Consider the following 13,173-nt stretch of genomic DNA (forward strand, 5'->3'; position numbering starts at 1 on the left):
TTTTTGTCCCCTTATTGAGGCTGCTCCACAGAAAACGCAGGAGGCTAGGGTTGGTATAGAACGTGGGTAGTGAGGAAGGGGGGAAGAAAAACCAATATGGGAAGGAAGCGTTCTGTCCTCTGAACTGGCAGCACCCTGGTTTGTGTACGGTGATTACTGCTCCCCAGCCTTTTGGCTCAGAGGGAGAGTAGAGTAGCACTGTATTGATCTGTTTACATCCACCCTCCCACTCCCAGGGGCTGTGGGTTCCTCAAAGGCTGGCTTCGCGGGTTGATTCACTGTGATATTCCCAGGGCGCAGGACACTGCCTGGCACCAGGCAGACGCTCAGGCACGTTGGCTACGTGAATGAAAGGTGAGCAGGAAAGGCAATGCCAGGAGTCCACGGTGAGACTGGAGGAGGAGAACGGGACTGTGTGGAGCCTACGGGAAGAATCCGAAAGTATAAGCGTGATGGAGAGACAAATGGAAAAGGGGACGTCCCAACGTCTGGAACTGGGACGGAGGAACGGGATCGGGGAAGGCCCGAGGAGGGACCACAAAGGTTTACGGGAGAGCAGTGGTGCGAGCCGAGAGGGTAGGGGCGAGACAAAGAGCAGCAGCTGAGGCCGATCGTGGGAAGAAATGGAACAGTGGCCGGGAGGGAGGGCAGACGCGAAGAAAGGGGCGTGAGGGATGGGAAGCGGCGGCGCCCGGGCGGGGAGGAGAGGCGGCGCGCGGGGTTCGGGTGGGGCGGTGCGGGGCGCCGGGGGACTGGGGTGGCCGGCGGGCGGAGGGGCCGGGACGGCGGAGGAGGGGCGGGCGGCGCGGGCGGAGGAGGGGCGCGAGCGCCGCAAAGTTACTTGGCCTGCGCCCGGGCAGGGTCCGCGTGCTGGTGGCGGGGCGGCGGGAGGAGCGAAGCGGGGCTCGGTGGGGTGAAACCCGAAACCTCCGGTCCCCGAGCGCGGCCGGGAGGAAGGAAGCGGCGGCGGCGGCCGAGGAGGGGAGGCGGCCAGGCGGGGCCCTGAGCTGCCGCGGCGTCGGCTCCCGGGTAAGCGCCGGCGGGGGCGGGGGCGCGGGCGCGGGCACGGGCGGGGAGGGGGGCGCTGGCAGGCTTGGAGCGTGGCCGAGTTCATTGTGCGGGGCGGGAGGGCGCGAGGGCACAGGCCCGGCGGGGTCTCTGCGTCCTCTTCCCCCACGCCTCCCCGCCCCCACGGCGCATTGCTTCTCTGCGCGACCCCTTGGAGGTAGGGGACTGTCCTCCTGGGCGCACTCCGCCTTGCTTCGAGAAGCCGGGGCTCTTTGTGGGAAGATCTTGGGGGCGCGCCCCTCCCCTGCGGCCAGGGGCTTCTGAGAGGCCCTTCCCACTAGCCCGCCCCGCTTTTCCGGCGCCGCCCGAAGCCCCATTCTGAGACCCCCGGAAAGGGAAGATCTCCGTTCGGGCCCGCGACCCAGCTGATAGGGATCGTGCCTCCTCGGGCCGAGGGGATTTACGCCCCGCTCCGGGACAGGTGTGCGGGGCAAAGCGGCCTCCACCCTCAGCTGAAATCCATGAGGACCAGGTGAGCTACATCCTTTCTGTCGGGGCTCAGGGCGCTGTCTCTCGAGCAGGGTGGAAGATGCGCCCAGAAGTCGCTCGGCCCACCTTAGCGCCGCCGGGTAGGCGTCTCTGTTCCTCAGGTCTTCGAGAGGGAGATTGGGTTAGCTTTGGGGGCACTTGGCCCGCCTTCTGGGCCAGACCTTAACTCCTGTGCAACCTTTTGACAAAGGCATGTGGGATGAGAATTGTCTGTTGGTTAACTGGGATGCTCTGGGGAGCTTCAGAAGGGTCTGGTCCCCAGTAACCACACAGTGGTGTGTTGGCATCACTTTATCTCACATCTTTGAGACTATTTTTGTTTTTTATTGTACCTTTCATCTGTTTGGCAAAGTGCTTTCAAGAGCGGGTCATTTGATCCTCCTGCCTGTGAAGGTGGTGTGGTTTTGGAGGGAAAGGACTTCAGCTCCTTGATGTATCCAATTGGGATAATGATAACACCCGGCGAGGGAGGGGGGCTGGGGGGTGGCGGTGGAATGGGCATCGCCGTGCGCCCTCCCCATCCAGCCAGCGCAGATTCCGCCTAGCCTCTTCTTCCCCAGTGACCTGGACCTGGAAATGTGCTTCCGAGAGCTACTGCGTCGGGAAATACTAGGTGGCTTTCCCTTATCATCCCTCTTACTGCGGCCGCCGAGACAGGTTAGGAAAGGCCTTTCCTAGGCCCCCAAAGCAGAGAGAGGAGGTGGGAGGTACCTCAGATCGTACAGACAGGGGTTCTTCATCCAGCTCTCTTTAACTGGGATCCAACCACCCATTTCAGTCACTTCTTCCACAGTGCCCCTCTTTTCCTGTCTTAGTCTCCACTCATTTTATACTTCTCAGATGCTTCCAAGCACTTTTATATGCACTTTAAAATCTCATTCACGTAACAGCCCTGTGAGATGGTGTGAGCTCGTTTTACAGGCGAGGAAACTGAGACTCAAGAGGGAAGTGCCCTGCTCAGCAAGGAAGGAGCCCAGACTGAACTCAGGTCTTTTGACTTGGCAGTGCTTCTCACGTGGGCTCCATCACACAGGTGGCTCCTGGAGCTCAGGATGTTCTTTTACCCTACTGCTGCAGCGCCGTGCCGGGAAGAACAGGAACTTTTCCCAAGGAGGCCTGCTTGGCATTTAGAAACTAAGTCCAAGCCTCAGGTAGTCAAATCATGCTCTTGGTGTTGCAGCCCTGTGCAGCGGGGGTCAGGAACGAGGCCTGGCCGCGTGATCAGAGGGGCGGCGTTCGTTGTTTGAGTTCTGTGGAGGACCGAATGGGCTGAGCTGGAACTGATCTAAACGTCAGCCAAAGGAGGTACAGTTCTGTGATGTAAACTCTGCGGCTGGGGCCCGTCAGGAAGCCTGCGTGCAGGAGGAGGGCTGTGCTGGGGGGCTGTGTGTAGAGCATGCCTTCCCATAAAGAGACAGGAGCAGGTGGGCCAAGGTTCCAGCACACTGCTTGATCTGAATTTGGGGGGAAGCTGCAAACTTTCATGGAAGAAAGCTTCATGTTTGTAAAGTTGGCAACTAATTCAAAACATTTTTCGAAATGTGCCAGGCAACCAAATTAGGTGTTCGGTATGGTTGTGACCTGCAGACTGCCAGCTTGCAACCTTGGGAAGTACTTGCTGTCCTTCTGAGATACAATAAAGCATGACTGGAGGGGAGACGTGGTGTCTTCTTGCTGTTTTGCTTGGAGAGCAAGAAACATCAACCAAGTTGGAGATAGCGCTCTGTGCTACCTGGAGTTTGGAAGAAGGATTGACCTGATGACTCAGTACTTCATTCATTCAGCCAGTACTAATCTCATCTGTGATTCTAGTCCTAGACCAAGAGAGTGCTCACACTAGTTGTTTTCTCTTTCACTAGCCAGTTTATGTGCGCAGCAGGGCAGAGGATGGCATTCATGGCAGATATGATCAGGGAACGATGAGAGCATAAAGGAAGGAGTTTTCAGTGTGGCCAGAGGTAAAACCTGGAGGTGCATTTGATTTGGGTTTGTGTTTGATTTATACTCAAGTAACAGGTAAGACCGCACCGTATTAAGAGCACAGTCTGAAGTCAGCTAGCCTGCACCCAGCCCTGCCACTTACAAACCTGTGACCTTGATAAATAATGGAAAGCATGCCAGGAATGTAGTAATTTTTCAAAAGTATAGCTATTATAAAAGATTTTTAAAATATAAAAATATATAGGAAAATAACTTAAAGTTCCCTCTACCTCACCTCAACTCCCTCTCTCCATCTGAAAGGTAACCACTGTACATGTATTATTTTCTAGGTCTTTTTCAATGCAGAAATAAATGCTCACCAAGTCTGGAAATACAGGTGAATATGAATATATAATATATAGTTTATTGATGTTATATTGTAAAACATGATAAAAATATTATTTGCATTTCCAACTTTAGGACCAACCTTAGTATATTGGATATACCTTTAAAAATACATAAACGGGGATCATATATAATTATATGATCTGTGACTTACTTTTTTGATTTAACAGTAAGACTTGGATGTCTTCCAATATCAATATCATAGATACATCATTCTTTTTAATGGCTACATAGTATTTCATAGTACAGATTCACTGTAACTCATTTAAACATTCTCCTACTGAGGGACTTTTAGATTGTTTCCAACTTCATCTATTATAAACAATTCTATAGTGAACATCCTCGTACATAAGTCTCTGTGTACTTGTAGAGTATTTCTGGATAAAAGTTACTCTTAGAAGTGGAGTTGGTGGGTCAAAGGGAATGTATATTTGAAACATTTATTTAAGCAGAATTCCCTGTGTGTATTGGGATCTGGAGACTGTGCAGAAAAAGAGATTGAATTTGTTTAATTACTTAGGTTTACTTGTTTGGAGATAGGTAGTATGCATAAAGAATGACATTCAAAGGCTATAAAAGGTAACACCTCCCTCCTACCCTAGCCCTCTATTTCCCTTTTTGGGTACAACTAATTTTGCCAGTTCTTGTGTATTCTTCTAGAGACAGTCCATGAATCTGTAGGCCAATTAAATGTACCTTCTGTTTTCTTCCTCTAAAAAAATAAATATGGTAGTATGCTAAATACCCCATTCTGCTTATGGAATTTTAAAAATTTAACATATCTTGGAGACCATTCAATATCAAAGTTATGTGCACTTTAAGTGCTGATAGATTCTTCCAGGTCTACCCTTAAAACAACAACAACAACAAAAAAGCTTACTGAATTTACACTCCCTCAAATTGCCCAACAAATCCTTTAACAATTTTTCCATTGAATTGTTGGTGATTTCATCAAGTTTTGAGGCTTTTTCTAAATTTTGGATTTTAATCCTTTTCTTGTTAATAAATCAAATATCTTGCCTTTTTTGTCTTCCCAGCTTTGCTTATTGTACCTTTGATTGTGCAGAAGTGTTTAATTTTTATGTGGTTAAATCTATAAGACTTTTCTCTATGACTGCAAGTTTTCTGTTTTATTTAGGAAGTCCTCTTCTATCTCAAAATTAAATTTTCCTAAATTTTCTCTTTCCTCTCCGTTCCTACTTTGCTTTTTTCATCCAAAAATATTTAAAATTATATCTTTTACTTTTCTTCAGTTTCCCTCCTTTCTGACACTGGGGAGGTCAAGGATTGAATTTGCCGGTGAGCCTCTTTAGCCAGTGTAGCATGTTTATTTCCTTCCGTTTTTACAGTGACTTTTTCCACCAAGTCTTAAGGATGAGCTCTTCTCCAGGTGGGAGAATAGAGAGAGAAAGGGCATTCTGGACAATGGAACCATTGTCAGGTACAAAGTCATGGAACTGGAGAACAGCAGTGCATACTTGGAGAACTGTGATTTATTCAGTATAGCTGAAGTGGAGAGTCCTGTAAAAGAATAGATTCTGCGGATGCCAAAGAATGATATAGCATGACTAGGTTTGTGTAGGGGATGATCAGTCTTGTAGCAGTGGGGAGGACAAATTGGAGTGAGGGTGAGATCAAAGACAAGAAGATGAGATAGAAACATCTGATTGTCATTCAGGGGAAAGATGGTGAGGCTCTGAGCTGGGGTAGTGACAGTGAGGACGAAGTTTTGAGTTAGGATTTAGTGGTGCACGAGATGTCTGTGATAGGGAATGGAAGCCACCGACATTTATTGCTCTACGTACATTACCTCACTGAATCCTAGCAATTCTGTATGAAAATCCAAAGCTCAGGTATGTCCATTACTCTACCCAAGGTCACACAGAAAGTGTCATTCATGGCCTTAGCCCCATCAGGATTATCTGACAAGAGTGGTCTAGGATGTCCTAGGTTCTGTCTTGAGTGATTTGGGTGGGTGGTGATTTTTTTTCTAGGGTAGAGAAAAACATGAAGAATAGCATATTGAGATGATAGAAGCAGAGATGATGAATTCCATTTTGCACGTTATATCTGAGGTGCCTGGGTGTGACATATGGGGGAAAACATCTACTAGGTGGGTGGATATGAATCTGGAGCCCCCAAGAGTTGTCTAGGCTATAGATGGAGATTTTGGAGTTATCATTGTTTCGGTGAGTTTGGAGAGGGAGCACACAGAGAGATGAGGTATCAAATAGGACTCTTCTTCTGCAAGTGGTAGAAAATCCAGTTCAAATTGGCGTAAGCAAGAAGGAAAGTTATTGGCTCTTATCATAAAAAGCTCAAGAGTGTATTTGGCTTCAGGCATGGGTTCAGGGTTCAAATGATTCATCAGGACTTGTTTTCTTACCTCCTCTTGTCTCATGCTCTCCTCTCATGATGGCTAGGCAAAGCTGCAGGTTCAGATCCAATGGATGGGGGAAGCTGTCTTTCTCCCAGTTATCCCAGCAACAGTCCTTTTATGTCTCATAAACTGATTTGGTCAGAGGGACTTGGAATGTGCTCTTGACCAGGTGTCGATGGTGTGTCACATCCATGAAGGCACATGAGCTCAGAGGAGGAAAAGGATGACTCTTCAGAGGAAACTCAGGGGCAACTACAGAGCAAGGGGAAGAGAAGGAAGGGAAATAAACAGTTAATTTCCTCTGCAGATGAAAGGAAGAAGTAGTGCCCCGGATGGCATCTTGGGAAACAGTAACACTTAGAGGACAGGATGATTCCAGGTAGGTATAAGGCTGGTAGGGAACAAAGCGGGGAGAGGCAGGAGAGAGCCAGGTCAGGGGAGCCAAGGGAAGAGGGAGTCTCAGGAAAAAATGAAAGTTGTCAAAGGTGTCAGATGCTGGAGAGACCCCAAGGAAGGACCCATTGGATTCGGCTAGGAGATCATTGGTGATCTTGCCCTCAGCAAAGGTAGTCATTTATTTTAGACTTGACTGGGACTACTTTCTAGAGGGTTCATATTCCTACATGTGTTCTGCATTCCCCACCCAGGCCTGGGGATGGCCAGGTAAGGGCAGAGGTGTCGTGATGACAGTCAGGAAACTGGGGTTTGTCAGTAATTAGGTATGTGACTGTGTAACTCACTTCACCTCTTTGGACCTTCAAGTTTCATCATCTGTAAAATAACACAATTAGAAGGAGTTACTTCTAAGGCCTCGTTTAGCTCTCAAATGTTGGGGATTAATGAACTTGATCTCTTCTCACCATCTCTATTCCCACAGCCCTGGTCCAAGCCTTTATCTCTCACCTGGGCTGTAGCAGCAGCCTCCTGATTGGTGTCTCTGTCTCCGTCTCCATGCTTGATCCCTGCAGTTCCTTCTTCACCCAGGAACAGAGTAACCCTTCTAACCTGAGTCAGATGCATCACTCCAGGGGCCTCCGATCCCACGTGGACTCTAATCCACCCTCCTCACCGCGGCCCACAGCACCCTGCATAATCCAGCCGCTGACCGTCTCCATGTCTGCCGTTCTCCTCTTCCCTCACTCCTCTCCAGCTTCATTGCTATTCCTTGGACATGCCAAAGTCACTCTGGCTCAGGGCTTTTGCGAGGGCTCTTCCCCTGGCCTGAAATTCCCTTGCATCAGTTTTGGTCTCAAATGTCAGCTCCTTGGAGAGACTTTGCTGACTCCTCACTCCCAGCCCACCCACCCGTTCCCTCCACCTCTTTACCCTGTTTTACTTATCTTCATAGCACCCACCACTCTCTGGAATTATTTTACCTATTTATTGTCTATTTTTTTAGATTTTAATTTATTTTATCAGGTTATTTCTTTCTTTTCATATTTTTTCCAGATTGATTGAGATACAATTGACGTACAGCACTGTACAAGTTTAAGGTGTACAGCATAATGATTTGACTTACATGCGTCATGAAATAATTATCACAGTAAGTTTAGTGAACATACATCATCTCATATGATTCAAAATAAATAGGAAAAAAATGTTTTTCTTTGTGATGAGAACTCTTAGGATTTACTCTCAACAATTTTCATATGGCTGTGTTCATTATATTTATTATGTTGGACATTACATCCCTAGTATTAATCTTATAACCACAAGTTGCTACTGTTTATTATTTATTTGTTTGCTGTCTGTGTCCCCTGCACCCTGAACATAAGCTCCAGGAGAGGAGAGATTTTGGCGTCTTGTTCAGTGCCGTGTCCCAGCTGCAAAGTGGAGCTTGGGACCAAATAGGTATTCGTTAAACATTTTTGGGGGTAGCTGAGTGAGGAATGAGAAGGGGGAAGTAAACAGTGTCCAGGAACGAGTGGCAATGGGGTCAGGGAGGGAGGGGACATCCCCTGTTCTTCAGGGCTGTAGATGATGGCATCTGTCTTAGACATGGTCATCAGAAAAAAATGTATTCAGAAGGAATACCACTTTAAGCCATTTAAAAATATTATTCTCAATTTTAACAATATGAGCTTAATTAGTTTGCTGGGCTCTATGAGGATAATGAGTAAAACAAATAATTAAGGGTAAAACCAATTAGCATAGTAATCATTGTTTATCTTGTGATAGAAGTAATCATCTCAGTCTTAAGTCTCAGCATAGCTTCTGTCTCTTGTCTCCTTGGAGCATCTATGTGAATTTGTTTATAGAGGGAGTTGTTTTATTTTTCTTGATCTGTTTATTAAGGATAAATAGTAAAACATAGAATGAACTCAATTACTGCTATAGAACAGGATTTCTCAACCTCAGCACCACTGACATATTGGGCTGCGTAATTCTTTGCTGGGGGTGAGCGAGAGGCTGCCCTGTGCATTATGGGACGTTTAGCAGCATCCTTGGCCTTAGATGCCAGTAGCATCCCCTGAGATGTGACAACCAAAGATGTCTCCAGAAATTGCCAGATGTCCCTTGAGGTGGGAGTGGGGACAAAACCGCCCCTCCTTGAGAACCACTGATGTAGAATATTGGGGGAGTGACTGAGTCTGATTGTTATCTAGAGTCTTCTGATTGGACATTTTCAGACCCTCCCAGCCATCCTGATTCCCTCTTTAGCTTTAAAAAATGAGATTTGCTCTTTCAGGGTAAGGGTTGTGGGCATGGAAGGTCAGCTCCCCTCATCTCAGATGGAGGTAAATTAAAATTGCACGTTTCTCAGTCAGCTGGTCATGTTTCTCAGTCAGCGAGCACCTGCCTTACTGGTTACCGAGCAGCACAGTTCTGAGCTGAGCGCTTTTCTGCGGTGATCGAGCTCTCAGGCCCTGAGCCCCCGAGTGGAATCAGAGATGCTTCCATTTTGCAGTCTCTTGCAATGCAGCTTTTCTCTCCTCTGTTTTTTTTTTTTTTTTGCGGTACGTGGGCCTCTCACTGTTGTGGCCTCTCCCGTTGCGGAGCACAGGTTCCGGACGCGCGGGCTCAGTGGCCATGGCTCATGGGCCCAGCCGCTCCGCGGCATGTGGGATCTTCCTGGACCAGGGCATGAACCCGTGTCCCCTGCATTGGCAGGCGGACTCTCAACCACTGCGCCACCAGGGAGGCCCCTCTCCTCTGTTTTATCCACTTAAGTGGCCAAATGAAACCTCTTGGGGAAAAGAGAATTGAGTTTTCTTTCCATGTCTTAAATAACTTTCTTAAACAGTTTTTGAGTTTATCTCCCGACAGCCACTCCACTAGCTGCTTTCACATGTGTCACTTCATGTACTCCCCTTGATAATTATATGAAGTAGGTTCATTCCACTCTCTTCTTCCTCTCGGAGAAATTGAGGCTCAGAGAGGTTAGGACATACACAGTCATGTGAAATTCAAACCTAGGTTCAGTCCAGATTCCGAAAAACATGTTCTTTCTATTGACTATCAGATCAAAGTAGATATTAATGAGTAGGGGGAATATAAAATATTTATTTTCTCCCACATGCAAAGTGCTGTTGGGAATTCAAAGGGGAAACTGAGGAAGAATTTATAATCCATCTGCAGGGGAAAGCATCCTCACCTAAAATAAAAACTTGTGTTAAGACATGCGTGTCTGAAAAGATAATATAAAAGAAGAACTAGATATAAGGTGTGGTCAGGGTCATTGTGGGGATGGAATGTTCCAGAAAGGCTTCTTGAGACTTTTGCTCTTACGGTAGATGCAAGGACCTGCAGCCAGATGTTATTCATATAAGTGTCAACGAGGGGGTAGGTGGCCTGGGCTTATGATAGTGGTCTCCAAGCTCTGCCAGGCTATGTGGGTCCACCTGCCCTTTCAGTATCACTTCAGTTGGAGAAAAGAAAATGCTTAATTACAGAAAGCTGCTGTGAATCAATAACAATGTAAAAAATGAATTCAAATTTTATTGACCACAACAGCATATATAGACATTTGAAGAATAATAGTTGACATATGTGTGAGACATCGTTTATCTGGTCTACAAACAGTAACTGCCAACTGGAGTTTGGGAATGCCTGACTTAGAGGATGTGTGATAGGATAGTTTATAGAGGAAATAAAAATAAGAGGGAAGCAAGGTAGCTGAGAAATAGTAATACTCTACCTTGTTATGCACGCCTGTGCAAATATCTTCTGCAAATATAGCTATAGTCTCTTCAAAATTCATATTTCTTAGACTTAGCCTTTTGGAAAATTCTAATGTCAGTCCTTCAGTATATAACATATTTGTCTGCACTTACATATCTGTCTTTCTGGTGGTATAAAATCCAATAGGACTCGACAATCTTGCTTTTAAATTCGCAGTTTTCCTCTTACCACTTAACAAAATATTAAAGTTAAATGGAGAGCTCTGAGCTGTTTCAAGGGTCGTTGTTTTTCTGGAAAATGCCACAGTTACTCACTTGAGCCATATAAATACAGTTAGCATGTCACTTATCTGGCAGAGTGCTGAGAAGTAGAAAAGCAACCCTCCCAAAGGTGCAGGAGGAGATGACATCTGTATGACAGAAGCCATACCTGGAGAACTTTGCACTGAAGCCCCCCATCAGGGTATCAGCCCCTACTTTACACAGACCTTTCCTTAGCTTGGCAAGGAAAACTACAGGTAATTATACTCTGTATAGGGAAAAGGACCACCAAAGGTTGAAACAAGTTGCAGAGAAAGTTTCAAAAAGAAACAATATGCAAGGCACACTTGGTACAATAGGAAATAACATTACCCTTATCCAACTTGAGGGAATCACTGTGTTTCAAATCATGAAAGTCTCACAGTGATAACCTACCAGCTGAGTGGGAAGCTGAACAGTCTTCTCTAAGATTTTAAATGAAAGCAATTACATTAGCACTGATCTGTAAGGTCAAAATTTCATTTATCTTGGCATGTAAATGACCTTGAGTCATCATGAAAATCGTTACGTTTTGTATACTTTGTTTTAAAATATAGGGAAATGTATGATGGATTTTCATGAATTTTGCCTAAAGGCTTGAAACAAAAAGTTTTGATGTTTTAAGGTGATAAAGCCCCACCAATTTATAAAACTTGCCTATCCAGAATGAGGCATTTCGAAGGATTAGCTTGGGTTTTAGTGCAGTTTTGGAGGGGAAGTTGTTACTGGAGGCCCTCTCTTTTTCTTTTTCTTTTTGAATTGAAGTGTAGTTGATTTACAATATTGTGTTAGTTTCAGATGTACAGCAAAGTGATTCAGTTATATCAATATATGTATATTCAAATTCTTTTCCATTATAGATTATTACAAGATATTGAATATAGTTCCCTATGCTATACAGTAAATCTTTGCTGTTTATTTTATATAGAGTAGGGTGTATTTGTTAATCCCATACTCCTAATTTATCCCTCCCCTCCTCTTTCCCCTTTGGTAACCATAAGTTTGTTTTCTATATCTGTGAGTCTAGTTTATAAATAAGTTCATTTGTATTATTTTTTTTTAGATTCCACATGTAAGTAATATATAATAGTTGTCTTTTTCTGTCTGGCTTACTTCGCTCATATGATCATCTCTAGGTCCATCCATGTTGCTGCAAATGGCAATGTTTCATTCTTTTTTATGGAGACCCTCTCTTTCTAATGATTAGAATCTTTGATTGTATATAGAGTTATCATGGAAAAGGGTGGACAAGTTAGGGTTATGGGGTTGTTTGCACCTTAGGGTCAAGGGGAATGCAACAGGGGTAGATGGGAGAAGGGGATGGGTGGATAAGTGGAGACCCTATAGCACCAATCTGTACCAGCAGTTTTTTTTTGCACCATCATATTTATGCACAGCACGGTTTGCCTTCCTCAGCATCCCTTCTCACCTTTGACCTAAGTGTCAAGTTAGGATAGCTTTCACAGCATGTAAAGGAAACCCTATTCCAAGGACTTAGCCAGTAAGGGGTTGACTAGCCGTGGCTGGGCACAGTGGCTTTACAACTCAGTAGGTGATTTGGGCTACTGTAGTCTTTCTGCTCTGCATTGCATGGGATATCCAGCCACATGGTCAAAAGATGGCTGCTTCACCTTCAAGCACTGGGTTTGAGTTCTAGTCAGTAGAAAGGGAGAGGGAAAAGGGCAAAAGCCAAAGCTTGAGTCTGTGTCTTTTTGTCAGGAAATGGATAGCTTCCCGCCACCTTGTAGACTTCTGTTGACTGGAACTGGATCTAATGGCCACGCAAGCTCTGTGCAAGTGAGTTTATTTTTGTAGGTGCGTTTGATGTCCCACATCAAGTCATAGTTCTGTTGATAGGGGAAAGGGGAGAATGGATATTGACTGGATAATGAATAGTTTAATAGTTTATTAGTTTAATAGTTTGCTACATCTGCAAAAATAATTCTCTGAAGGCAAGAAATGCCTAGTGTGCCAAGATGTTCAGTGTCCCATTTTTTATACATATATTCATTTATTTATCACAAATATTGGGCTCCTACTGTTTGCCAGGCACTGTTCTAAATGCTGACCCCAAAATTTACAGGCCAAAAATTTCTCAATTTCAAGGAGCCTACAGTTCGGTGAAAGGGAAAGACATTAACAAGATAAATAAGTACACACATATGCACTAAAGAGAAAAAGTAAAAAGGGGAATGGGGCCATGAAGTATGGGGTATGAAATGTCAGGTAGTGTGAACTGGGAAGGCTTTGCTGCAAAGGTGATATAAATTAAGGCCTAAAGGAAATGAGAGAGCAACCTACAAAGATATGTGAGGTGAAGCCATTCTAGGCATAGGAAACAGCAAGTGCAAAGGCCCTGAGGTAGACACATGCTTCATGTGTCTGAGAAATAGTGAGGAGGCCAGTGTCATCGGAATGGCAGTAAAAAAGGTAATTTTTATTATAAGTTGGACCAGTAATGGAGAGCCAGATCATGTAGGAAGCTGCAGG

The 13,173-nt window shown here is 45.4% G+C and overlaps 1 protein-coding gene across 9 annotated transcripts in view; it reads left to right on the forward strand.

Annotated features, from left to right (window-relative positions):
* Positions 1–313: 313 nt before the first annotated feature.
* GPR161 (G protein-coupled receptor 161) overlaps positions 314–13,173 on the forward strand; it is a 50,573-nt gene continuing 37,713 nt past the window's right edge. Inside the window, exons 1-3 of one of the 9 annotated variants that reach the window (XM_082612464.1) lie at positions 1,318–1,540; positions 2,738–2,862; positions 3,828–3,874. In XM_082612464.1, coding sequence (XP_082468590.1) covers positions 3,850–3,874 — 25 coding nt within the window. In that variant the 5' untranslated portion in view covers positions 1,318–1,540; positions 2,738–2,862; positions 3,828–3,849. Of the gene's footprint in view, positions 355–471; positions 577–609; positions 1,030–1,317; positions 1,541–2,737; positions 2,863–3,827; positions 3,875–6,566; positions 6,642–13,173 lie in introns of those variants that run through there. The other 8 variants (XM_082612466.1, XM_082612462.1, XM_082612463.1 and 5 more) reach the window with 8 other exon arrangements.

This window comes from Mesoplodon mirus (genome assembly GCF_964341445.2).
Source record: "Mesoplodon mirus genome assembly, chromosome: 3".
NCBI lineage: Eukaryota > Metazoa > Chordata > Mammalia > Artiodactyla > Ziphiidae > Mesoplodon > Mesoplodon mirus.